The 24,752-nt window shown below is 37.5% G+C and overlaps 1 protein-coding gene across 7 annotated transcripts in view; it reads right to left on the reverse strand.

The window, feature by feature from the left end:
• Positions 1-24,752, reverse strand: part of LOC150079226 (lisH domain-containing protein ARMC9-like) — a 446,058-nt gene that overhangs the window by 254,761 nt on the left and 166,545 nt on the right. For all 7 annotated transcript variants that reach the window (XM_090383948.1, XM_090383946.1, XM_090383947.1 and 4 more), the window contains exons 11-12: positions 22,665-22,773; positions 4,086-4,184 (exon numbers count right to left, since the gene is read on the reverse strand). In XM_090383948.1, the coding sequence (XP_090240074.1) occupies positions 4,086-4,184; positions 22,665-22,773 (208 nt within the window). The remainder of the gene's footprint in view (positions 1-4,085; positions 4,185-22,664; positions 22,774-24,752) is intronic.

The following is a 24,752-nucleotide window of genomic DNA, read 5'->3' on the forward strand; positions in this document are numbered from 1 at the left end:
GATCCTGCAAATCATCTTTTGTATTTCGAAAGCCTCTACAATTCCACTGAAGGATTCTTTCCATTATGTGGTTTTATGGGTTGGTTTTGGTTCCGACTGCTTTTTAGTTGTAGTTTGCTTGTATCAATATCAATCTATTTTTGTTTTGTCTTTCTTAGAAAAGAAGGGGCAGGTCACATCCATCTCATCGGCTGCATGTAATTCTAGGATTCCATCATCTGAATCATGATGTTTGTCATGATTCAGATGGAGAGTGTTGCTTGCAGTTTCATAGTTTCTGTTACTTTTGGTTTTACTGTCGATGGAACATTGGCTGGTATGGTAATTGGAGTATTACTGGCTTGTTCACTAGTTTGTATAGGACACTGTTTTGAAATAGAGAGCAACAAATGTGTCCAATTCGCAATAGATATATTTGGAGGAACTGATACTTCAGTCTGGATTCCAACAGACTGGAAATGTTGAGTTGCTGTGGCATACTTGCGCTTTGTCTCTGTTTTGTTTTCTGTCTTCTCGCCTCTGAGTATGTCACTTTGTTTTCTATTTTATATTTCTAAATTTTTTTTCCTTGCTTCTATAATTCACATGTTTTTGAGAAAGCCGGATGGTTACCCTTACAGTTTGGGCAATGTGGAGTGGTAATGGTGCAGTCAGATTGGTTATGTTCCTTTGAACCACAGTTGGGATATATTGCCTCATCTCTACATGCAGTTTGTGAGTGTCCGTGTTTTTGGCATTTGTAGCACCTGATTGGATTTGGAATATACGGTGGGACACAGCAATGTAGGTAGGCTGCTTTTACAGATGTTGGTAAGTTAGGAGTGCTAAAAGTAAGATTTATACTCCTTGTTGGAACCAGAGTACCACCTTTTTGGGTCTTGATTCTCCTTGCTTGGATTACCTTTTGATTGTGTAATTCTTGGACAATTTCCTCCTCTGATACAAGTAATAAGTTCCATTCTGTTATTATTCCCTTAGAGGAGTTTAAGGTGGCACGAGGTGTAACTTTTATTTGGTGTCTTCCAAAGGTTGTGAGCTTTAATAGCTTCACAGAATGTTGAGGTTGAGTAGTCTCTATCAGAAGATCGCCCGACTGGAGTCGCTTTACCGATTTAGGTGAACCAGCAGCAAACTCAATGCATTTCTGCACTAGGAAGGGTGATAATTTGCTCAGAGGCAGATTTGATAGTGAATGTAAGATGAGGAAATCTGGTATCTCCTGACGAGGGCTTGTTTTCAACCACTACGGTTGAGAGTAGTCATCATCGGTGTCATTTGTTACTAATTTTGAGCTCGATGGCTCTAAAGGTGGATACATTTTGTTATCCATCTTTGTTCCTTTCAGCCCTGGGAAAGTGGATTTTTCTCCCAGGTTACCAGCCCTGCCACAAGGAGGCAGGAGCAGTGCCGCTAGAATGACCAAGTGCTATAAAAAGTTAAGCGTTAGTCTAAAGGAAAAAGAAAGAAAGATGGCTTTCCTTTCTTAAACTTGCTTACAATTAGTAAGACTAAGTTTGTTATTGATTAACAAGGATGTAAAAAAACTTTTCAAACTGAAGTAAACGCTCTATGAATCACGTGGAAATCACTTGATCACTATAACGCTTGGCTAGTGGACCAGAATATTATGCAAGAAAGCGGGTAGTAATATTATGCAAGAATAAAATGCAGACTTTAATAAAATCTGCTTCTTGAGATTTTGTTCAACATCAACCTTCTAAGTAGCGTAAGTGAGTAAGTCAGTTTCGATCAAACTGTTCAAAAATTTAAAAAGTTTTTCTCTAGTGCCACCGAATCCCAGAAAAAATATTCCATTTTCTTCTTATTATTATAATAAGATTATTTAAATAGGTAAACTCCAGATCTTGGGTACAATTCCATATTTTGACTAACGGTTACTTCTAATATTAAACAGTGAAAAAATCGCAAAATTTGATACTGTGATGCAGAAATCAATACAAATTACTATTTCACTGCAATAGAGAATACTTATTCTCAGATGGATATTGGTCAGATGGTCCATATTTAATTAGTTCCATCGCTATGTTCCCAGGGCCTGGAGATTTTTTGTTCTTCATTAATTTTGCATAGTCAAGAACTTGATATCAGATATAACTTAAAACGATGCCGCTTTGCTAATATTCTGTTCATTCAGATTTGGCTATGTATTATTGATGCTTTCGCACTATACTTATACATAGTCTAGACCAGTGTTTCTCAAAGGGTGTGCCGCAAAATTTTCCAAGTGTGCCGCGAAATTTAGAAATTTCTTCTTCTATGACTACGTAGGTGTGCCGCGAAATTTTTCTTCTTTGGAAAATGTGCCACGAGAGTAAAAAGATTGAGAAACACTGGTCTAGACTTTTCCATAGCTTGAGGCTTACACCCTAAATGCTTTATAGCCTTTAAGTATTATTAAGATTATTATAATACTTAAACATTTGATTATAATTTTTATGATTTTTTGCAAATTTTAATCTGTGATTTTGATATAATTAAATTGTGATTATTGTCAGTAATGTGTGTTAAGTATTATAATAATAATTAAAAAATGCAGATTTTTTCCGGGGATATTTTTACCAGAGATATTTATACCTGTTACCAAAGCCGCCATAGATGTTTATACATAAAATAAAACATCTTTCATGTGGATGAAACATAGCTTATTTTCCATTCATTTGGAGTTTTCCTTAGCTGTATACATCTGTTAATCAGCTGTGCTATCAGATCGAAAAGACTTGGTGGTTATTTAATTAGTTCCATCGCTATGTTCCCAGGGCCTGGAGATTTTTTGTTCTTCATTAATTTTGCACAGTCAAGAACTTGATGTTTTGTAATTTCTATCTCCCTTTTATCTACTGCTGAAGGGGTAATTATGCTCTGATACTGAGATCGTCTTTTGTTTAGGAGGTTATTATAATGATTTTCCCCATGTTGGCATATCTATAAAGTTCTTATTCAATCAAGATTCATTTGTTTTCAGTGCTCTCAAGCTTCGCCAGGTTTTGGATAACTGTGTTCCTCCTAATGAGCTATCAATTTCTTGGGATCCTTTCTCCCATGCAACATTCTTGGATTCAGCAATTTTCCTTTTAACTTTCTATTGCACCTTTTGTATTATTGTCTATTTTGCTGATTTTTATTCATTACCATTTGTTATAGGCTCTTTTCTTTTCTTTCACCAAACCTGCTACCTTTTCATTACACCAATACTGTTGCTTACATTTGTGATCTATTAGGCCTAGCGCCTCATTTAGCAGCCTTGTGTATGGCAGTTTCAATGCTGTTATATAAGATATTCACCTCTTCTGTTTCTCCAATGTGAGATAGATGATTCTAGAGTCTTTGATGGTAAAGATCTTTAATACTGCTGCGAGATAGTAGTTCCAGTTTATAAGCAATTTCTTCTACTACCCTATTGTATTTACTGATGATATTAGGGCTCACTTGCCATTTATTCTGGTATTTGAATAATATTTCTGCAATCACAGGTAATGATCCAACCTGCAGCTGGCACCTCCCATTACCTTGCAGTCTTTTGTCGTCCATACCGACTTCTGGCGAGTAATTATAAAGTTTATAATTGATTTTTGCTGAAGTGATGGTCGCTCCCATGTATATCTATGGATGTTTTTGTGTTGAAAAAAGGTGTTAAGTAATTTCAGGTGGTACTGTTTAATCTCAATTGATTACACAACCAAGGCATCACCATGTCATTTTTCAGTAGTATTAAAAAAAATTTTTGGAGATGATTTATGACAGGAGATTCAAAAACAGCAGCCTGAAACACGAGTATGAACCAAACTACTGTGTTATTCGAGGGCTACCTGTAGTTGCTTTTAATTATTGCTTTTGACAATGTGCAATTGGTACTTTTACAGACAACTGGTGAGAAGTTGTCTGTAATAGTATACTGAAATATATTATTATTTAATATAATATATTTTAGTATACTTATAGCCTTTTAAAACTTTTCCTTTATCCATACTGATTCCTTCTCAAATTACAGTGAATACCACTAACTTAATCTAAAACATCAAAAAAAATTCTTGTAAAAAATTTAATTTAAAAATATATATACATACTCTGTATTCAGATGAACTGCTACAACCAAGGATGTCATTACTAAGATATGAATGTAACACAGCTGCTCTCTGTTCTCCAGGTTGAGATTTAGTAAGTCGCTGACACATAAGAGAAAATAAAAAAAAAAAAAAAGTTGTGAACATTTGTATGTTAGAAAGTTTTTTATCATATTTAAAATGCGGCATTTCCTTAACTTTAAGCTGATAATTTTTAATATTACTGATTCAGATTCATGAGGAATGCCTACTTGATATGCAATTATATACAATCTTCTCAAAAAGTATCTGGACACCAGTACTATTGATGAAAATGGATTTTTACTATAGAAATCACAAGAGAAAATTAGGCATAATTCACATTCATAGTTCTAGCCAGTTCATGACAGTAATTGGAATCTGGTACTATTCTTCCTTCAATGCAATTATTATACCAGTAAATAAAGGTTTGGTCTCAATTCTGCACTGAATTTCAGCTCATACAAAATATAATCTAAAGAAGATTAAGAATGAGATGCTAGTGTGGCCAAGCCAACTGTCGAACTTCATTTTCTATAAACCAGTTTCATATAATTGACTTTGTGCACTGGAACATTTTATGTTGGAAAAGTAAGGACCTAGTGCCAAAGAATTCACAGAGTGTAACCATGAAGTTGTCCAAAATTCAAAATTCCAGAGTGTAACCATGATGCAAAATTTACAGTTTTCAGCACAAAAACTTACATTCAGATTCAACTATAAAACAGCAGCTATATAACATGATACTCCATCCCCCACATTCAAACTTAACTTCACTATTGGGATGATACCTATGATAGAAAGCATTATCCAATCTCAAATATTATTCTGCATGACTTGCACGTCGTTTTCCAGGGTTCACAAACAACTAGTAGTGTTGTAGCTCACTATGGTGTTGTTACAACTATTCCAAGGAACCTAAGCCTATGCAACTCCATCAGTTTGCTTGGTCAGTGTACACTACATGTGTTGAAATGCACCTATCTCACAACAACTCTCATTACTTGTATAGGGCATTCTGAATCTCATTACAAATTTCAAAAATTAATTTGTGATATAGTCATTTACGTGTGTTTTATCTAAACATGATACATATGCACACTCCTAAAAGTGTCTGTTACAGATATTATAAAGTCACGTAAGCAGATATTATGATGTTTTTTTAACACAGAGATTTAATCATCACATCAACAAACTCAGCAGGCAGGAAGTGCATCTGAAATGGAGAGCAAAACAGCACCTGCATTACACCTGCAATACCAATTTATCCTGGATGCCACAAACATATTTGTTTCAGTGGTGAAGTTCCATAAAAGTAGGATGCCAAAACGGGTTGGTAGCCTACAAAGAAACAAGCATGGGACAGTTACAGCCTACTGCATAATTCCAATTTATAAGAACATTATAGAAAAATATGTAACAAAAACACTAATGTAGTAAGTGGGCAAAAGCTGATTACAAAGAAAGCACTAGCAAAGAGAGATTTAAGAATAGGAATAGAGAGTTCTTGTATGTGAATAAAAAAAAAAAGAAAATCAAATAGGTCCCTTAACTGGTTGCAGTTAAGGAGGAAGGATAAAAAGCCCAGCAGAAATGACATGAGTTGAACAGATACTTCTGAATGATATTTAATTGAAAGCAAATTTGGAGAATGTTTAACATTGAACTGAAGTTTAACATTGACAAAGGTAAAGTACTGCATATGGGAAGCAGTAACCCCAGAGTAATGTATCAACTGTGTGGTACTACACTGACAGTGGTAGACAGTGAAAAGGACCTGGGGGTAATTGTGCAGGCAGATATGAAGTTTTCTGAGCAGTGCAGACAGTCTGCAAGAGTAGCTCATGGTGTCTTGTCAATGATATACAGGAACTTTTCTAGCAGGGATAAGGAGGTGATTATCCTTGTATAAGGCAATGGTCAGGTCAGGCCACACCTTGAGTACTGTATACAGGTCTGGAGGCCTCATTTTAAGAAGGATGTAAGTGTCTGGAGACTAGGCACCTGCGAGGTGATTTGATTGAGGTGTATAAAGCCTTGAATGGTTTGAGCATGCTCAATGCAGATGGGATTCTTCCTCTTCCTCAGAATAATCGCCTGAGAGGGCATAAATTCAAATTGAGGAAAGAAAGTTGTAGGATAGATGTGCGGAAGTTTGCCTTTAGCCAGCGGGTAGTTGATTGCTGGAACAAACTTACATCTATCATTGTAGAAGTTGACAGCTTAAACAGATTAAAGGCAGAACTAGACAAACATTTGGAGTGAGTGGATGAGTGAAATGAGAAGGGTCTGTGTTTTTTTTTTTTTTTTTTTTTGACTTATGCTATATAAGCTTGCTTTCTTGCATCATGTGCCCTTGCTAATGCTAATGCTAAGGAATCAGGTTGCTGCAAAATAAGGGATAAAATAATCTCAGAGAAGTGTTTGTTAGAAATGTTACTGAAGTTAGAGGAGTATGATAAATATTCAGTTACAATTAAAAAAGTATTCATGTGAGTGGATAAAACCATTGAGAATGTTAACTAGAATGTCATAAGACTCTGTATGATCCCCTGTTGGACTGAGATGTGCTGTGTCTCCAATCCACAAAGGAAGTGCGAAAGAGGGGTTGGGCAACTAATGGACAGCGAATGTGACTTCGGTAGTAGATAAGATCATGAAATCTATGGTTAAAGATGTAATGCAGGACCAGCTCAACAAGGATTCGTGAAGAGAAGTTCACTTCTGATCAATCTAGCAAATTTCTATGATACAAGAATCGTCAGTAAAAATTCTGATACCATTCTTCACGACAGAGGCTAAAATATAAACTGGAACAAATTGGAATTATGGTAAAGATTTTTTGTTGGATTGCAGGTTAGCTAAAAGATTGGGGACGTGGAGGGGTTATAAATTGTCAGCTTTCAGGGTGGACAAAGTGTAACAAGTGGAGTCCCTTACAACTCAGTGTTGTGTCCCCACACAGTTCTAATTTTCATAAATGATACTGATGAGGATATCCAAGGGTAGCTTTCAAAGTTCATTGTGATTTGAAGGTGAGAAAGGTGGTTAACAATTTGGGCCACACCATGTTACTTCAAAAAGATTTGGATCAGCTGCACATATGGTCTAAAAAAGGCAACAAAAGTTTAATGCTTCTAAATATAAGGTTATGCATTTGAGGAATAGACATCCTGGAGTCATATATAAGCTTGTGGAAGAGGAGCTAAAAGAGATTCAGGACAAAAAAGACAGGGGATTATGATTCAGTTAGTCAGTAATATTTGTACTTTATTGCTTTCTATAACCTTATTGCATTCCTTATAACTGTTTAAACACATTTTTCTAGATGATTTATGATTGGTGTTAATTTTTGTGTCTATTTCAATGTCGCTTTCTGTGCATGAGGTAATTACAGGTCACTCACAAGTGCTCTCAGTAATGATGCAGGCGTAATTTTCATCCATGCTACTAACATGTCATTCTATAGCTCTCTCACCCCAAACGTGGGACCATACACTGAAGATCACCCTTTAAAAATAGATAATTAAATACTTATATCATCTGTTCTTATTACAGAATATATTTCTGGTTTTTGTTATAATTGAATCCCCCCCCCCCACACAACTGCCTCCTGCAAAATCAGTGCATTTTACGTTGGAAGATCCAGGCGGGTGGTTGGTTGGTGGAACAGACTTCTATCCCTTGTCGTGGAAGTTGATAGCCTAAATAAGTTTAAGGCTCAGCTGGACAGGTATTTCGAACGAACAGAGGGGTGAAGTGGAAGTGGTTATTTTTATTTATTTATTTATTTTATTTTATTATTTTTTTTGGCTGATGCTGCATAAGCTTGCTTTCTTGCATCAAATGCCTCTACTAATGCTAATTCAGGCGAACACCGTTCAACATACATTGAGTTTTAATCCAAGGTCATTCCTTACATTTCTCACACACACACACACACACACACACACACACACACACACACACACACACACACACACACGAATCTCCATCACTAAAGAAAGTTCTGCATATATGCAATACAAGTATAAAGGCGCCTCCGTAGCCAGGTGGGAAGGAGCAGCAGTGCATCGCACATGCTTCTTGATTAGACCGGGGTTCGAGCCCGTCACCACCAAATACGGAGGATGTGGAAAGGTCAGGGAATGACCACCGCATATCCAGGAGCTGTTGTTGTTGTTTGTTATTTGGTTTTTAGGAGCATTAGCAACTAAGGCCATATTGCTCCGATATCCAGGAGCAATATGGCCTTAGTTGCTAATGCTCCTAAAAACCAAATAACAAACAAACAAGTATAAGGCAAAAGGACATAACTCACATGTGAATTTCCAGTGACAATTCCCCAGTCAATGACAACCAGTAACACATTAAGTTATCTATCTAGTTGAAACTATAACTACCTTTAAGAAAAGATTAAAACTTTTGCTGCTGGCTTTTCTAATGACCTTTCTGACCTAGAATTGAAAAGGGCAGGGAAGAGACATTTTTGTGTTTTCTTCTATCTAGGACTGAATTAATTAGCCTCCAGCGAAGGTTGTTTTTCAAAAATATTCAATCTTATTCTGTCAAATTGGAAGAAAAAGTTCTAAAAGTAGAGCGGTTTTCCCTCCAAGTGGATTAAAAATCCGATACCACATATTTATGTGAGTAAGTAGTGAATTTGTTAAAGTAAAAAACATCAAAACAGAGCACTGATGAAATTTTTTTTTCCAAAATAACCTTTAAAAATGTTCCACTTAAAATTTCAACTAAAATTATGAACATGTTACAATATACTGAAAAAATAAAAATTTATTCTGTTAAGTTCTATCAAACTCATTTTATGTATACAATCTAGTGTATATTCTTGCTACCTCTGCTCTGCCAGATAGTGACTGGAGGGAGTCAGAGTAGTGTGTATGTGTGGGGGCATTGTCGAGGCCACGTTATGTCAAGGATCTGGGTATATTCTTACCATGTGTATGCCATATACAAAAATTCATTACTTTATACAACATGTCCACCACCCCTACTTTTACTCACTATTGAATTAACCATGAATTCTCAAAGTAATAGAGCAAGCTTATCTGTAAAAAGATCTAAACCTCCCAAACTTTCTAGTTCATTTCACAAATATATGTGGTCTCAGTTCTAATCTCAATGATGTCCATTTCCACTTTCAGTCTGCCAAACCCCATGTACTTTTTCAGACAGAATGTCAGTTATCGGTTGATTCAACCATTGCTCATCTCAGTTTCCCAAATTATTCGCTGTATGATTCCTTTCGCCTGAAAGGTACTTGTGCATATGTCCATTCCGATAATCCCTGTCAGAGACTTGGTACTTTGGAATCTCCTCTTTTTGATCATCTCTGGCTTAAAATCTCTCTACCTCATTCTGTCAAATTTGCTTTGTCTCTACTGTTCTCCCAACTGCACTAATCACTTAGAGCTCTTATACTTCCCCTCTTTGCAGCTTGACTTTCTCCAGTCCAACTTTCCTAACAGTGAGGTAATTTTCCTTCGTGATTTTAATGTTCACAACTCCAGCTGGCTTCCATTCTCTAGTCACACAGACCCACCTGGTCGAGATGCTGAGGCTTTTGCAATTACTAATGACCTCGCACAGATTGTTCATTTACCTACAAGAATACCAGACAATCCTAACCATACAGCCAACACACTTTGATCTTTTTCTCACAAACAACCATTCTAAGTACATGGCCGAAGTGAGTGGTCATTTAGGCACCGTAGATCACAACTTGGTGATTGTCTCTTCTCCAATGGAGCCTTTATCTCATGGCTATTCCCAACTTAGTGTTGTTTGGCATTACAAGAATACAAAATGGGATGACTTGCGAGATTTGTTTTTTCCTTTTCCTTGGTAGGATCACTGTTTCAAAACTTCTGATGTCAAACGTTTGCTCTGATCGTGTCAGTGAAATTAATCTTGTAGAAATGGAATCCTTTATTCCACACTCCACTTTAAAATCTGGTCCTTTATCTAAACCTTGGTTTTCAAATAAATGTGCTAAGGCTGCTCAAGGGAAGAACGCTGCATATCGTAATTGGCTTGCTTCCAATTCTTCAGTTTAATTTTCTGCCTACACCAAAGCTCGCAACAACTGTAAAGCAGTTATTAATCAGTCCAAACTAGATTTTAAACAGACTAAGAGTAAAGAACTTGCTTCTTGCCCTAATGGTAGCCAGGCATTCTGGTCTCTTGCCAAAGCTATTGGCTGCAAATTTTTGCCCATTTCTGCTCCCACCTCTGTCAAAACCAGATGGTTCTGTTGTCACTTGGGCGCCTCCGTAGCCAGGTGGGAAGGAGCACCAGTGTGTAGCACACGCTTCTTGATTAGATCGGGGTTCGAGCCCGTCACCACCAAATACGGAGGATGCGGAAAGGTCACGGAATGACCACCGCATATCCCGGAGCAATATGGCCTTAGTTGCTAATGCTCCTAAAAAAAAAAAAAAAAAAAAAAAAAACTGTTGTCACTTCAACTAAGGATAAAGCCGACATGCTGGCATCACATTTTTTCCCCAACTCCTGTATTAATGATCTTGGTAAAACACCTCCCACCATTCCCAACACGCTCCATTCAATGCCTCCTGTGATTTTCCATCAAAAGGACGTCAGAAGAATTTTGATGAATCTTGATAAGAAAGCTCCAGGTCCTGATGGTATTTCTCCACTTGTTCTCAAAACCTGTGCTCCTAAACTTACTCCTGTTCTTTGCTGCCATTTTTCACTTTCTTATTCCAAAGGTGTTTTTCCTTCTGCTTGGAAATTTGCTCATATCCAGCTAGTTCCTAAAAAGGGTGACAAATCCCTCCCATTCAATTATCGTCTCATTGCAATTACTTCTACTCTTTCTAAAGTAATGGAGAAATCAATTAACCGCCAACTCTTAAACTACCTAGAAACCTTCTGTCTGATCAACGATCGCCAGTATGGATTCCGTCAGTGTCGACCACTGGCAATATTCTGGCTTATGTTACCCATTTATGGACAAATTCAATGGAAAAGTTCAGTGAAACACAAGCAGTTGCTCTTGACATCTCAAAGGCTTTCAATCGTGTTTGGCATAAATGTCTTCTAAATAAGTTTCCATCTTATGGTTTGCCAACCTGTTTTTTGTAATTGGTTATGCAGTTTTCTCTCTGACCAGTCACTGAGGGTGATGGTAGATGGCTCTCTGTCTTCTAATTTTTTCACTAATGCTGGTGTTTCCCAAGGTTCAGTTCTTTCCCCCACTCTTTTTCTCATGTATATTAATGACCTTCTATCATTGAGCGGAAATCCTATCCATAGTTTTGCCAATGATAGCACATTGCATTCCACTTTCCAGTTTGAGTAACCTTGCCTTGCTCAATCAGCTTGAACTTCTTAAATATCTGCTACCAATTCCTTAAATGCTGATCGGAATGGGGCAAAGACAACTTAGTTGATTTCACTCTTTCTAAAACTCTGTCCTGTCTTATATCTCACAAAAAGGAGTCTTCTGCTCCTATGCTTATCTTTGGTGACACTCTGATTTGTAGACAAGATCGTATATCTCTTTTGGATTACCTTAACTTTTAATCTCTCTCTCTTGGCACAAGCACATTACAAATATTGCTTCCTCTGCATCTAAAATACTTGGTTTTCTCTTTCGTTCGCGGCGTTACTTTTCTTCCAAACAGCTGTTCACTGTGTACAAATTGGAAATCTTCCCTACCATGGAATATTGTTCCCACGTCTGGGGCAGTGCCCCCAAAACTTCTCTCAGGCTTCTAGATTCCATTCAGAAGAGGGCACTTAGGTTGATTAATGACTCCCCTCTAACAGACTGTCTCCACTCTCTGTCTCATAGCCATACTGTTTCTGCTGCATGCCTTTTCTACAGATACTTCTATGGGCACTGTTTTTCTGAGTTGGCTTTTATAATTCCTGCTTTCTCTTTCAAAACAGTCCAGGTTGGCAAACCATAAGATGGAAACTTATTTAGAAGACATTTATGCCAAACACGATCGAAAGCCTTTGAGATGTCAAGAGCAACTGCTTGTGTTTCATTGAACTTTTCCAACATCCACTTACTGTCCAACTTCAAACTTACAGAACCAACTTTTCATCTTCCTCGTTTATTCATTCAATTGCTGTTTTCTGGAACAACCTTCCTTCATACATATTTCCTGAAAATTATAGTCTACAGAAGTTCAAGTCTAATGTCAACAAATATCTTCTTTCATCTTCTCAACCTCCAACCCAAGCATGATACTAAGTACTATAGGTTCTAATACCTCTTGTGTTTGGGGTTTTCATAAAAAAAAAAAAAAAAAAAAAAGAAAGAAAGAAAAAAAAAAAAAAATTATAAAAAATAATTGATATAGGAAATAATTTGTAAACAATAATCAAAACGTTTTGAAGAAACTGAATATTATATATTACATTTATTTTGAATTTACCTAATTGTTTTACATGGTTTAAACTATAAATAACGCCTTTTTTTTTTTTTTTTTTTTACATAAACAGAAATAAACAAACACTAGTAATTGTCCACAAATAAGAGTATAATGAATGTTGGAAAGGTTTAAAACATGTAATCTTGAATATTTCTTTGAAACATGCAAGACTGTTTTTTTTTTGTGGCGAGGTCTTTCATCCTCTTTAATAGCAATATCACTGTAGAACTGCATTCAGACAGTTGCTCACACCATGCCATTACAGTTTCTAGCCAGCAAAGCCTCTGCACGAGCGGGCCTGCTCCCTCTTCTTCTTCGTCATCAGAATCACCTTGTTTAAAGTCAGCACGTTCTTCATCCTGGACTAATGCAAAAATTTCTTCTTTAGTTAAAATATGGATAACAAGGATCATCAGCATCATTGTTTAACCATGCCTCTTCATCATCTTGTCCACATTCGGAAAACCCAGGAATCCCTTGAAATAAAGTTACAATCTCACCTACATCTTCATTCAAATCTTGCATATGTGTGACCGTCTCTCTGGCAGCACCCCAAAGTTTATGCCATGCCTTTTTCAGATTTCTCTCTATCAACATGTTCCAGTCATCTGCTAACATGTAGCAACAATCTTTAATGTTGAGCTTTGAAAACTCAACCACGCCGTCTTCATCTCCCTCTGGTAGCAGCAAACAATGCAAGACTTGTTTTTTTGTACATATTTTTAGTTTTTCTATAACAACTTGATCCATTGGCTGCAGCAGGGATGTAACATTTGGCAGTAAAAACCTGATAATGAAGTTCTCGTCAATTGAATTCATTTTTTCAAGAAGGGAGTGGGATGGTGCATTATTGATAATAAACATAACTTTACCACCTTTACCCTCATTTTCTTGATGGCTCTTCACACTTGGAATAAAACCTTGGCTAAACCAATCCAAAAAAATGGTGGTAGGCACTTTACACCTTTAAAGCATCTTGGATTTCCCAATCACCAACAATGGTAAACGTGCTGTCCACTTGACTTGAATTTGCACAAACCATAACTGTAACATGCTGTTTGTTAGCCTTGAAACGAGGAGCAGCCATTTCGCGTCATAGAGCAAGTGATTTACGAGGGAGTGGCTTCCAATTAAGACCAGTTTCATCTGCATCGTAAACGTCATCCTTGGAAAACTTTCTTCCTCCACCATTTTCAGAAAAGACTCATTATTATTATTATTATTATTATTATTATTAGCTATATGGTGCAAGGAAGCCTGAGGCCTATGCTGCACCAGCCAAAAACAAAAAAAAAATTCCCGAGTTACCCTAAGAGAGAGAGAGAGAGAGAGAGAGAGAGACTCAAAAAGTAGAAGGGAATTACCAAGAAAGAGAAGAATGATGATATCCAGCTCAGGACCCTAGGTGTGCCAAGCCCATACTCACCGGTGAGCCCTTGGGGTTTAAAAGCTTCTGCGTCTAGGACATCCCCTGATAAAGCTTCTCCTTGAATTTAAAGCTCCCTTGTAAGGTGGCTAGATTTGAAAATTTTCAGCCATCCTGTACTGGGTTTAAATAGATACACCATCCATTTAAAACTGATTTAATAGTAAAATAAAATAAAATGATACAAAAGACTGTAAAATAATATTTACAAAAATTTGATTATTTACAAAAAACTAGTTTACAACAAAAATAAAATAAGTAAATAAGTTAAAATGCATTAAAATATAAATTTAAAAGTGATAAAAACACTATTGAAGCTTTTGGAGGCATTTGCCTCCTTCCTCAGCAATAATGAAACTTAAGTGACACATCCTTAAATACCAGGTTCACGGCACACGTGGATGACCAGGCGCAACTCGGTATTCCTTTCACTTGTTTTTTTTTTTTTTTTTTTTTTTGATTTGGTAGTTGTTGGCGCATCGGCTTCTGTGGCCATATTGCACCTCCCAAGGTTTTTGCAGTACTTTGATCCAAGCCCGAGGCGGGAATCGAACCCGCGACCTTTGGGTTGCCGGGCAGGTACTTTACCCACTCGGCTAGCCCGGTCGGCCCTTTCACTTGTACCAGAACCGGAAGTAGTCTGGGGACGTTTGTTTGTTTGTTTGTTGTTTGGTTTTTAGGAGCATTAGCAACTAAGGCCATATTGCTCCGGGATATGCAGTGGTCATTCCCTGACCTTTCCGCATCCTCCGTATTTGGTGGTGACGGGCTTGAACCCCAGACTAATCAATAAGCGTGTGCTATGCACTGCTGCTCCTTCGTCTGGGGATGTGGAAAACTAAAACATTTATCTCTGGCAAAAACCACCACCTCAAAAAGGGGGTGAAGCCTAACTCCCCTGTCTCTGTTCATGCTATTGTTGCCAGAGTATCCAATCCACAGACTTTCCAACCACTTGCGGTCCCAGAATCTATGGGCCTGGTCAATGATGACAGCGTTATCGGGGGAGATCTGGTGTTGTTTTTCCCAATAGTGCTCGGCAATGGCGGATTTATTGAGCTCTGCGGTTCCGTATCACTCTTGAATGTTCCCCAAGACAGTCCTTGAGACGCCGTCCTGTCTCCCCCACATAACATTCCCCACAATCCGGGCATGTGATCTCATATACGACCCCACTACTAGAATCCCTAGTAATGGGGTCTCTGACCTGTGACACTACTGTGTGCAACCTCCGACCCGGAAGCTGCACACAGTGTGTCTGAAAGTCGCAAAGCATCCTCGCAGTGCGATCTGACAGGCCCGGATAGTAGGGAACATACACTGTGGTAAGCGGTACAGGCGGAACTACCCGATTGGGCTCTTCCTCTCTATTGTATTTATCAATAACCCTCTGGGGGTAACTGCACCTCATAAGATCTGTCGTAATTTGCCTAATTTCCTTCTCCCCCTCCTCAGAGGTGCTGCAATGTGTCCTCACCCTACCCCAAAGTGCTCTGGCCACACTATTTTTATGTTGGGCAGTCTGTGCTGTCCTATAATGTGTATACTGGCCCCTACACATTGCTTTCCTATGTCGTGTTCTAACCTTGGTTCTAAGTCTGGGGCCTTCCCTATATATCATTATGTCCAGAAATGGGAGGGTGCCATCTATTTCTACCTCTGAGGTGAATTTTATAAAGGGGCAGAAACCATTGAGACATGAGACCACATCCTCCTCTCTCCCCTTCTTTACAATAGTGAACATGTCATCAACATATCCTTTCCACTTATGCATAGCAAAAACCCTATTCTCTAATTCCTCCATAGCCAGATTTGCAACAATGGCGCTGATTGGAGAACCCATGGCTGTGCCACGAACCTGTTTATACATCACTCCTTGGAAAAACCAAGGTTGTACTAGAAAGACATAATTCAACAGCACAATATATATCTTCTATGTTTAGGTGGGATCTAGCACTTAAGGTATTATCCTTCTGTAAAGCCAACTTCACACATTCTACCCCATGTGCTATGGCGATACACGTGAATAATGATATGACATCTAATGACATCATCATCTCGTCCTTCTCTATATTTACGTGGGGGAGACAGGGTGGCATCTCAAGGACCGTCTGGGGGAACATTCAAGAGCGATATGGACCGCAGAACTCAATAAATCCGCCATTGCCGAGCACTATTGGGAAAAACAACACCAGATCTCCCCCAGCAACGCTGTCATCATTGACCGGGCGCATAGATTCTGGGACCGTAAATGGGCTGGAAAGTCTGTGGATTGGATCCTCTGGCAACAATAGCATGAACAGAGACAGGGGAGTTAGGCTTCACCCCTTTTTGAGGCGGCGGTTTTTGCCAGAGATAAATGTTTTAGTTTTCCACGTCCCCAGACCACTTCCGGTTCAAGTGAAAGGAATACCGAGTATGCGCCTGGTCATCCACATGTGCCGTGAACCTGGTATTTAAGGATGTGTCGCTTAAGTTTCATTATTGCTGAGGCAGGAGGCAGACACCTCCGAAAGCTTCAATAGTGTTTTTATCACTTTTAAATTTATATTTTAATGCATTTTAACTTATTTACTTATTTTATTTTATTTTTGTTGTAAACTAGTTTTTTGTAAATAATCAAATTTTTGTAAATATTATTTTACAGTCTTTTGTATCATTTTATTTTATTTTACTATTAAATCAGTTTTAAATGGTTGGTGTATATATTTAAATTTGTGGTATGAATAATCTCAACCTTAGAGGCCTTATTGCAGATACTGAGTTTAAATTCAGATGGGCTTTTAATCTTTTGATTCCATTGTAACGCTTTTTCGCATAACAGAGGTCCAGAAATAGTTTCACCTTGACTTCTTTTTTGTAGAAATCATACATAAACAATGTCTTCTAATTTTTCATCACTAGCTTTTTTCATAGTTTTCCTTTTTTTGGAGCTGCGTTCATAATCTAACTTTGAAGTAAACTTCAGAATTTAATTTTTTTCTGCTCATTATGTCAGATATGGTTGCTTTACCAATGTTAAAAATCTTAGCAAGATATACACCAGTTCTGCCCTTTTATTAATAATTGTTATCTTGTCTTCTATTGACAACACATTTCAGTTTCTTTTGCTGGTAGACACCATTATTAACACAAAGGGGCAGCAGTATTAACATTAAAAAGCAAACCGACACAGTATTTCTCTTTGAAATAGCCACGAACAAAAACCTCAACAGTGAGTGATTAGAAACAAAAAGCCTGAAATAACCTCGCACTGCAGTGGCTCGCAGCAGACTGAGTGAAAGCCAACCCCCCCCCCACCATACTCCTGTGCTCACAACAGAAATTAATGATGCAACAAGGTCACAGGAGACTATCCTGGGTCTACACAGCAGTTAAAGCCAACATTTGATTTTTAACTCCTGTAATAACAAATTAAGACTATTTCTGTGCTGATTTATTATTTTTTGGGGCAGCGGTGTTTCAGATAATTCACAGTTTGGATAATCGATGTTCTACTATAGTGTTTTTTTTTTTTTTTTTGCGCCACCTTTCAAAATATCCTGCCAGTGCCCATGATCATACCCCTGGGCTGTAGTGTACTTTTTTTATGGCTAACTGAACAATTACAGCAAATTATTCATAGGTGTTTATCACAGCTATATTTGTTAATGAAATTAGGAAAAAATTCACTGAATTTTTAAAAATTATGATTTTAATGCAGTTTTATAAATTTTTGTGAAAGGAAATTGAAGAAAAATGATGCTTTTGGAAAAAGTATGATGGTGAGGTGGAGACGGGATCAACTTGAGTTAAAAAGACAGATTCTCTATCATAAATCCAGAGTTGGTAGCTATGGCTAGACAATCCAAAATAAAATTTACATGCAGTACAAAACTTTGTGTCACCAATGGTGTTACACTTAAGCCTACTTTGGACTGATATAACATCCACAAACATAATAGAAACAGCTTATATCCTCATTTCTCAGCCACAGAAGAAGAAAAAAAAAAAAAAATCACTTATATGGAACACACAAATATTCAATTCTTTTAATTTTTGCCTAAATAATGACAGATAAAAAATTGAGACAGCTTTGAATTAAAAGCAGAAAATGCATATAAGAAACAGTAGGCGCCTCCGTAGCCAGGTGGGAAGGAGCAGCAGTGCGTAGCACACGCTTCTTGATTAGACCGGGGTTTGAGCCCGTCACCACCAAATACGGAGGATGCGGAAAGGTCAGGGAATGACCACCGCATATCCCGGAGCAATATGGCCTTAGTTGCTAATGCTCCTAAAAAAAAAACCAAAAACCAAAAACCAAATAAGAAACAGTTAAATAATTGCATAAGTATTTTTTTTTTTACACATTGTTATTTATATAAATTAAGACAAGAAATATGCAAAAACCTAGTAAAAATTAGCATTAGTAGAGGCATATGATGCTAGAAATCAAGCTTATACAGCATCAGCCAAAAGGAAAAAAAAACACTACCCATTTCACCAATCCATTCGCTCCAAGTGTTTGTCGAATTCTGCCTTGAATTTATTAAAGCTGTTGACTTTCACAATGACAGATGGAAGTTTGTTCCAGCAATCAACCACCTAATGGCTAAAGGCAAATTTCCACACTTTATTCTACAGCCATCTTCCCTCAGGCGATTAATCTGGGCAAGAGGAAGAATCCCACCAGCATTGAGCTTGCTCAAACCATTCAAGGCCTAATACACCTCAATCAGATCACCTTGCAGGTGCCTAGTCTTCAGATGTTGCAATTTGTAGAACTCAACTTGATCTTGGTAAGAGCAACCCTTTGTTCCCCTCAGTAATTTCACTGCAGTTCTCTGTACTTATTTCAGTAGTTCTACATGCTTCCTAAAATGAGGCCTTGAGACCTGTATGCAGTAGTCAAGGTGTGGCCTGCCACTGCCTTATACAAGGGGATAACCTCCACTTTATCCCTTCTAGGAAAATTCCTGTATATCACTGACAAGACCCCCATGAGCTGCTCTGGCAGCCTGTCTGCACTGCTCAGAAAATTTCATATCTGATTGCACAATTACCCGCAGATTTTTTTCATTCTCCACTACCCCGAGTATGGTTCCATACAGGTGATACTTTACTCTGAGGTTACTGCTACCCATATTCACTACTTTATGTTTGTCAACGTTAAACATTAGTTGCCACCTCTCAGCCCATCTTCTCAACTTTTCTAGATTCTGTTGCAGTAGTGTACTGTCATTAGTGTCATTAACAACCCTGTCAACCTTCTTATTGTCTGCAAACTTGGACATTGAGCCCGATATACCTTCATCAATATCATTAATAAATACATCAAACAACAATGGTCTCAACACCGACCCCTGGGGAGCAGTGTCCTTTGATTACCACTTTGCCTTCTCCCACTCCACTCAACCATCCCTTTATATATAGCAGCAATCTGCCCTTAATGTCATACTGCTCCAATATGTACAGTAGTCTTCCATGTGCAATAGTATCAAAAGCTTTACTAAAATCCAGGTACAGTAGAGCGTTAAAAATCTGAACATCAATAATTCAAAACGTCAATAATCCAAACGAGCCAGCATTTATTTTTTTTTATACTGGTGCCATAAAATAATTACAGTAAGTGTCAGTTATTGTGATCACATCTGCAAACTGAATTTTGATTTTATTTAACGGCAATTCTTATAAGTGAAAATTGGAGGAATATTATCCACAGGCTATAAAAATGAAGATATAAAGCACAAATTTACACTTTTATTACCTTTCAATTAACAAAATTAAATGATATGTGAAAACTGGAAGGATATTATCCATAAGTTTGCAAAATAAAAATAAATTTATGCTTGGTACCATAACTTTAATTAATATACATACAATACTAACTAAACATAACAATTTTTATTCTGTTATTCAACAAACTTATTTATTTACAGAGTTATTTTACCGTACTGTAGTTAAGGCATCTTCTTTCTTGTCTTTTAAAAGCAGAAATTTTTAACAATTGAATCAAAGATTGAGATTTTAAACAGACTTTCAAAGGAAAAAAAGTGAGTCGTTGTTAACAAAATTTTACGAGGTTGGAAAGTCATCCATAACAGATATTAAAACAAGGAAAAAATTTTAAAATTCACACTGAAACTTGATTTAGATGATGGTGGTGCAAAAAAAGAGAAAAATTATGAGAACAGCTAATGACCCATTCCTCCAAGGTGCCATTTATTTGTGGTTCACACAGAGAAACAAAGTTTAGGAGAACCCATATCTGGACCTTTGTTGTATGAAAAGGCACTGGATTTTAACAAATAATTAGGTATTCCCTCAGATTATAAAGCCAGTGCAGGCTGGCTAAAAAACTTGAAATCACTGCACAGCATTAGAGAACTTCACACTGAAGCAGAAATTTTACCTTGCGATTTTGCTGCAGCAGAATTGTTTAAAAAAAAAGTTTATCAATCTTATGGAAAGTGAAGGATATTTCAAACATGATGTATATGCTGATGAGACTGGAATAAACTGGAAGTCACTGCCTTGAAAATCTCTTGCATCTCACCGTGAAACAGCTGCTCCCAGGTTTAAAGTGAGTAAAGAGTGGATTACAGCTTTTTTTTGTGCTAATGCCAATGGGATTCATGCTTCGCCATTGATGTTGATAGGAAAATCAAAGAAACCTTTTTAATAAAAATGTTTCCTGTTTTGTGTGTTATAAAATGCAAAAAAATGCATGGATGAACTCAGAAGTGTTTACTGATTGGTTTACTGACGATTTTATTCTAAATGTCAAAAAAAGTATCATGAATGAAAAGGCAAATGGGCAAGCTTTCCCTCACCCTAGACAATGCACCATCACATCTTTCAGTGGAAACATTAAACAAAATAGACGATGGATTCGAGGTCGTGTTTCTTCCGCCAAACGTAACTTCACCCCTCCAACCTATGGACCAGGGAGCAGCCATTGAAAAGTTGAAGAGAATCTACAAAAAACAAGTCTTGCGTCATTTACTTTTAGCAGAAAATAATGTAGAAAGCATTGTAGCTTTTTCGAAAAAGTTCAGTCTCAAGGACAGCTGGTACATGTTAGCTGATGAGTGGGAATCACTCACTGTGCAGAATTTAAAAAATGCTTGGAAAAAACAGTGGACTAATGCAGAAGAAACCATAGGAGATAAGTAGAATCAATTTGGAGATGAGGGCCAAATACTGAATGAGATGATCAATTTGTTTCAGCTGATCTCTAGATTTGAAGATTGCACTGAAGGTTGGAAGATTACAACAATGCAAGTGCATGGCTGGCAAATGATATTTGATGCTACAGGGTTTCCTGTTTTAAATAAAAATGAAATTGTGAATGTAAAAGAAACTGGAGCTCCTGAAAATGATACGGACGAAGACGATGATGAAGAAAATGACAACAGTGGGCCTACACATGCTGAGGCTTTTGCTGCACTAGAGAATACAATGGCTTGGTACGAGCAATAAACTGAATGCTGCCCAATTCAACTACTCTTGCTGAAAAGAGTGAGAGAGCAAAGAAATAAAGTTTGAAAATAGTACAGCCCAAAATAAGTAATTATTTTCGTTAAAGCATATGTGTTATTGTAGTAACACATGTTACTCTATACATATGTGTTACTGTAGCTGAAATTTCCATTTGTTTTGTTACCTATGAATAAAAATACGTAAGTAAAACTTAGTGATTTTATTTCTAAACTTACTAAACCTTTTTTTTTAGTCTACAGAACAGCATTTTTGATGAGTTCACAAATTCAAACAAATCGGAAGTCTGAACTCCTCCTGGTCTCAATCAGTTTGGATTATCGATGCTCTACTGTATATGATATCAAAATTAGTTTTTGCATCCATTTTGTTTTGTGACCACATCATAATATCCAATAAAATTGGTCAGACAAGACTTCCCCTTAACAAACCCATGCAGTGTCTGAACTATAACTGCAATCTTGTCTAGATGATACTGCAGTGCTTCTTTGTCCAGTGCCTCCATTAATTTCCCTGGAACAGAAGTTAAACTAACAGGTCTATAATTAATCCAAAAGGATTAATTATAGACCTGTTAGTTTAACTTCTGTTAGATCGAATCTCCTCCACAAAGGAGGATTTGATCCTCCTTTGTGGAGGTGGATTGGGGTCACATTTTCACATCTCCATTCCATGGGTACCTCAATGACTCTAAGGATGCTGTCATAATTATGGCTAAGGGTTTGCTTACTTCCTTTACTGTCTCTTTTAATATAAGTGGATAGATCCCATCCACCTCAGGTGCCTTTCTTATGTTTAACTTCAACAATTTCCCTCCAATTTGCTCTCAGTTATTACAAAATCATTTGGTTCCCTGCCAGAGGTTGATAAACCTCTGGTATTCTCCTCCATGAATAACTCCTCACGTGATATACCAATTATACTAATTAAATTATACCAATTCCAGTTATTCTCCAAACAAAGAAGTGTTAAATATTTGAAATACTTTTTTTTTTTTTGTAAAATGACTTTAAAAAAAGTCTATTTGCAATAAGAAATTGATCATGTATGTAAGTTATTCTGAATATATTAGGGAAAAATGATAAAAATGCACTCATCTTATTATTAAAAATAAACTCAATCTATTGTGGAATATTTCAACTACTAGTTACATTAAAATAAACCTAAGTTTCCATGCAATTTAGAAAGATAAGTAATAATAAGAAAATAAGAAATAAGGGGGTTGCTCACCCATCGCAGTGCCTGAAGTAGTAGTGTTCTTGCTCGTGATTCTAAACTGATCAAATCATTTTTAAGTTTCGAAAAATCCAAAGGAGGGAGCATGAGTTCGTGAACCTTACTAGAAATAGAAATCAATTAATATTAATTTATTCAAAATTATAGGTATGATAAATCCAACATTTTGCTAATGATTGTGCAAAGTCCTGAGACTCGTGATGGTGCATCAGTTGCAGAGCAGAAACTGCCCAACTATGTGGTCCTCAAGTGTAGGATATTTATTGTTAGCATATGTAGTGGCTTGCCATTACAGCATGTATCCAGCTACACTGCTTTTATAACATGATTGTGTTTATGCATGACAATGAAATGAACAAAACTAACTGCAATAACAGAATTTTGTCAAATATTAGGGAAAACAAAAAATGTTACAGTATAACAATTTTCAAGTGATAAAGAGTATTTTGAGGACAGAGAGTCTAGAAGATGAGAAGCAAAGTAGAAGACCAAAGACAGTTTGCATAGCTGGAAATATCACAGGATGTGGATTCCTTATTTAAAAAAAAACCGTTATGGAATAAGGGCCTTGCTGATGGCAGTTATGTTATGTTATGTTATTTGGTTTTTTTTAGGAGCATTAGCAACTAAGGCCATATATTACTCCAGGAATATGCGGTGGTCATTCCCTGACCTTTCCGCATCCTCCGTATTTGTGGTGACGGGCTCGAACCCCGATCTAATCAAGAAGCGTGTGCTATGCACTGCTGCTCCTTCCCACCTGGCTACAGAGGTGCCCGCTGATGGCAGTGACCATTTCAACTTTGTTATTGAAACCCTGAAATCTTAAGTGCTGTTTAATTTTTGAGAGCAGAACAAAAATTAAAGAGTAAAAGGTAAAACAAATATGGCAGATGCCGCAAAACATTCATTGTGCTTTACAGGATACTGCTGAATAGCTCAAAATTTCTTAGGCCTTGATGAATCAGAATGCCTCCACTCACTCGACTATTGTTTTGTCTCTGGATCATAGTGAAAAATCCAAGTTTTATCACAAGTCACTACTCTTTGCTGTTTTTGCTGGAGTCAAACTGTGTGGAATCCAGTGGGCATATATTTGTGACATTTTCAGGTGATCTTTCACAATATTGTGAGCACTACTATATGAAATGGCCTTTGAAACAGCTAATTCATGAAGTGTAAATCGCCCGTCTTCAACCAAGATTTCCTGAGCATTTTCAATTTGCTTAGGAGTTGTTGAGGAAGGCTGACCAGGCCTTGGGTCATCAACAACAGACACACAGCCTTCACTGAAACTCTTGTGTCATTTTAACATGGCCCTCCTATCAACACACTCAATACCATATGCTTCATTCATCTCTTTAATTCTTTCCGATGCATTTCAGCACTGTCTGATACAATAAGGAATCATAAATCACTGTTCAATCTCTATGTCCGATATGATACTCGCTTCAAAATGATCACCAGTGACCCATAGCTAAAAAATCTCTCTTAAAGCAACACCAGGTTGAAAAGTGCTGGCATGCGCCCACAGTCTGCTCAGTAGTGATCAGGGGGTGCTTTTAGTGGAAGTTATGGAAAGTTCGTGTGATAAAATCGTGCACCAGCCTGCCAATAAATGATCAGATATACAGTATACACCAATGAGCCAAAACATTATGACCAGCGAGTCGTTATGCAAATCGAAGCAACTGCAGGTGAACTATGACACATGCGCGGGTCGGGACATGGTATAAAAAACACCTGCTACTGAGCTCCGTTAATCAGTGTTACTCTTGTTCTTCAGATGGGAAAGGCAGCGGACTTAAGCGAGTTTAACAAAGGCCAAATTGTAATGGCCAGATGACTGGGTCAGAGCATATCTGAAACGGCACTGCTGGTGGGGTACTTACGGTCAGCCGTGGTTAGTCTGAAAGTGGTCCGAGGAGAGAAAACCCATGAACTGCTGGCGAGGTGTTGGACAACCACAGCTCATCGAGCTGTGGTTGTCCAACAGCTCGATGAGCTGTGAGGTGAGCGAAGGCTCTACCAGATGGTATGTGGAAACAGAAGGGTGACTGTGGCACAACTCGCCAGAATTTC

Source organism: Mastigoproctus giganteus, chromosome 10, assembly GCF_048544385.1.
Source record: "Mastigoproctus giganteus isolate SK-2022 chromosome 10, ASM4854438v1, whole genome shotgun sequence".
Classification (NCBI taxonomy): domain Eukaryota; kingdom Metazoa; phylum Arthropoda; class Arachnida; order Uropygi; family Thelyphonidae; genus Mastigoproctus; species Mastigoproctus giganteus.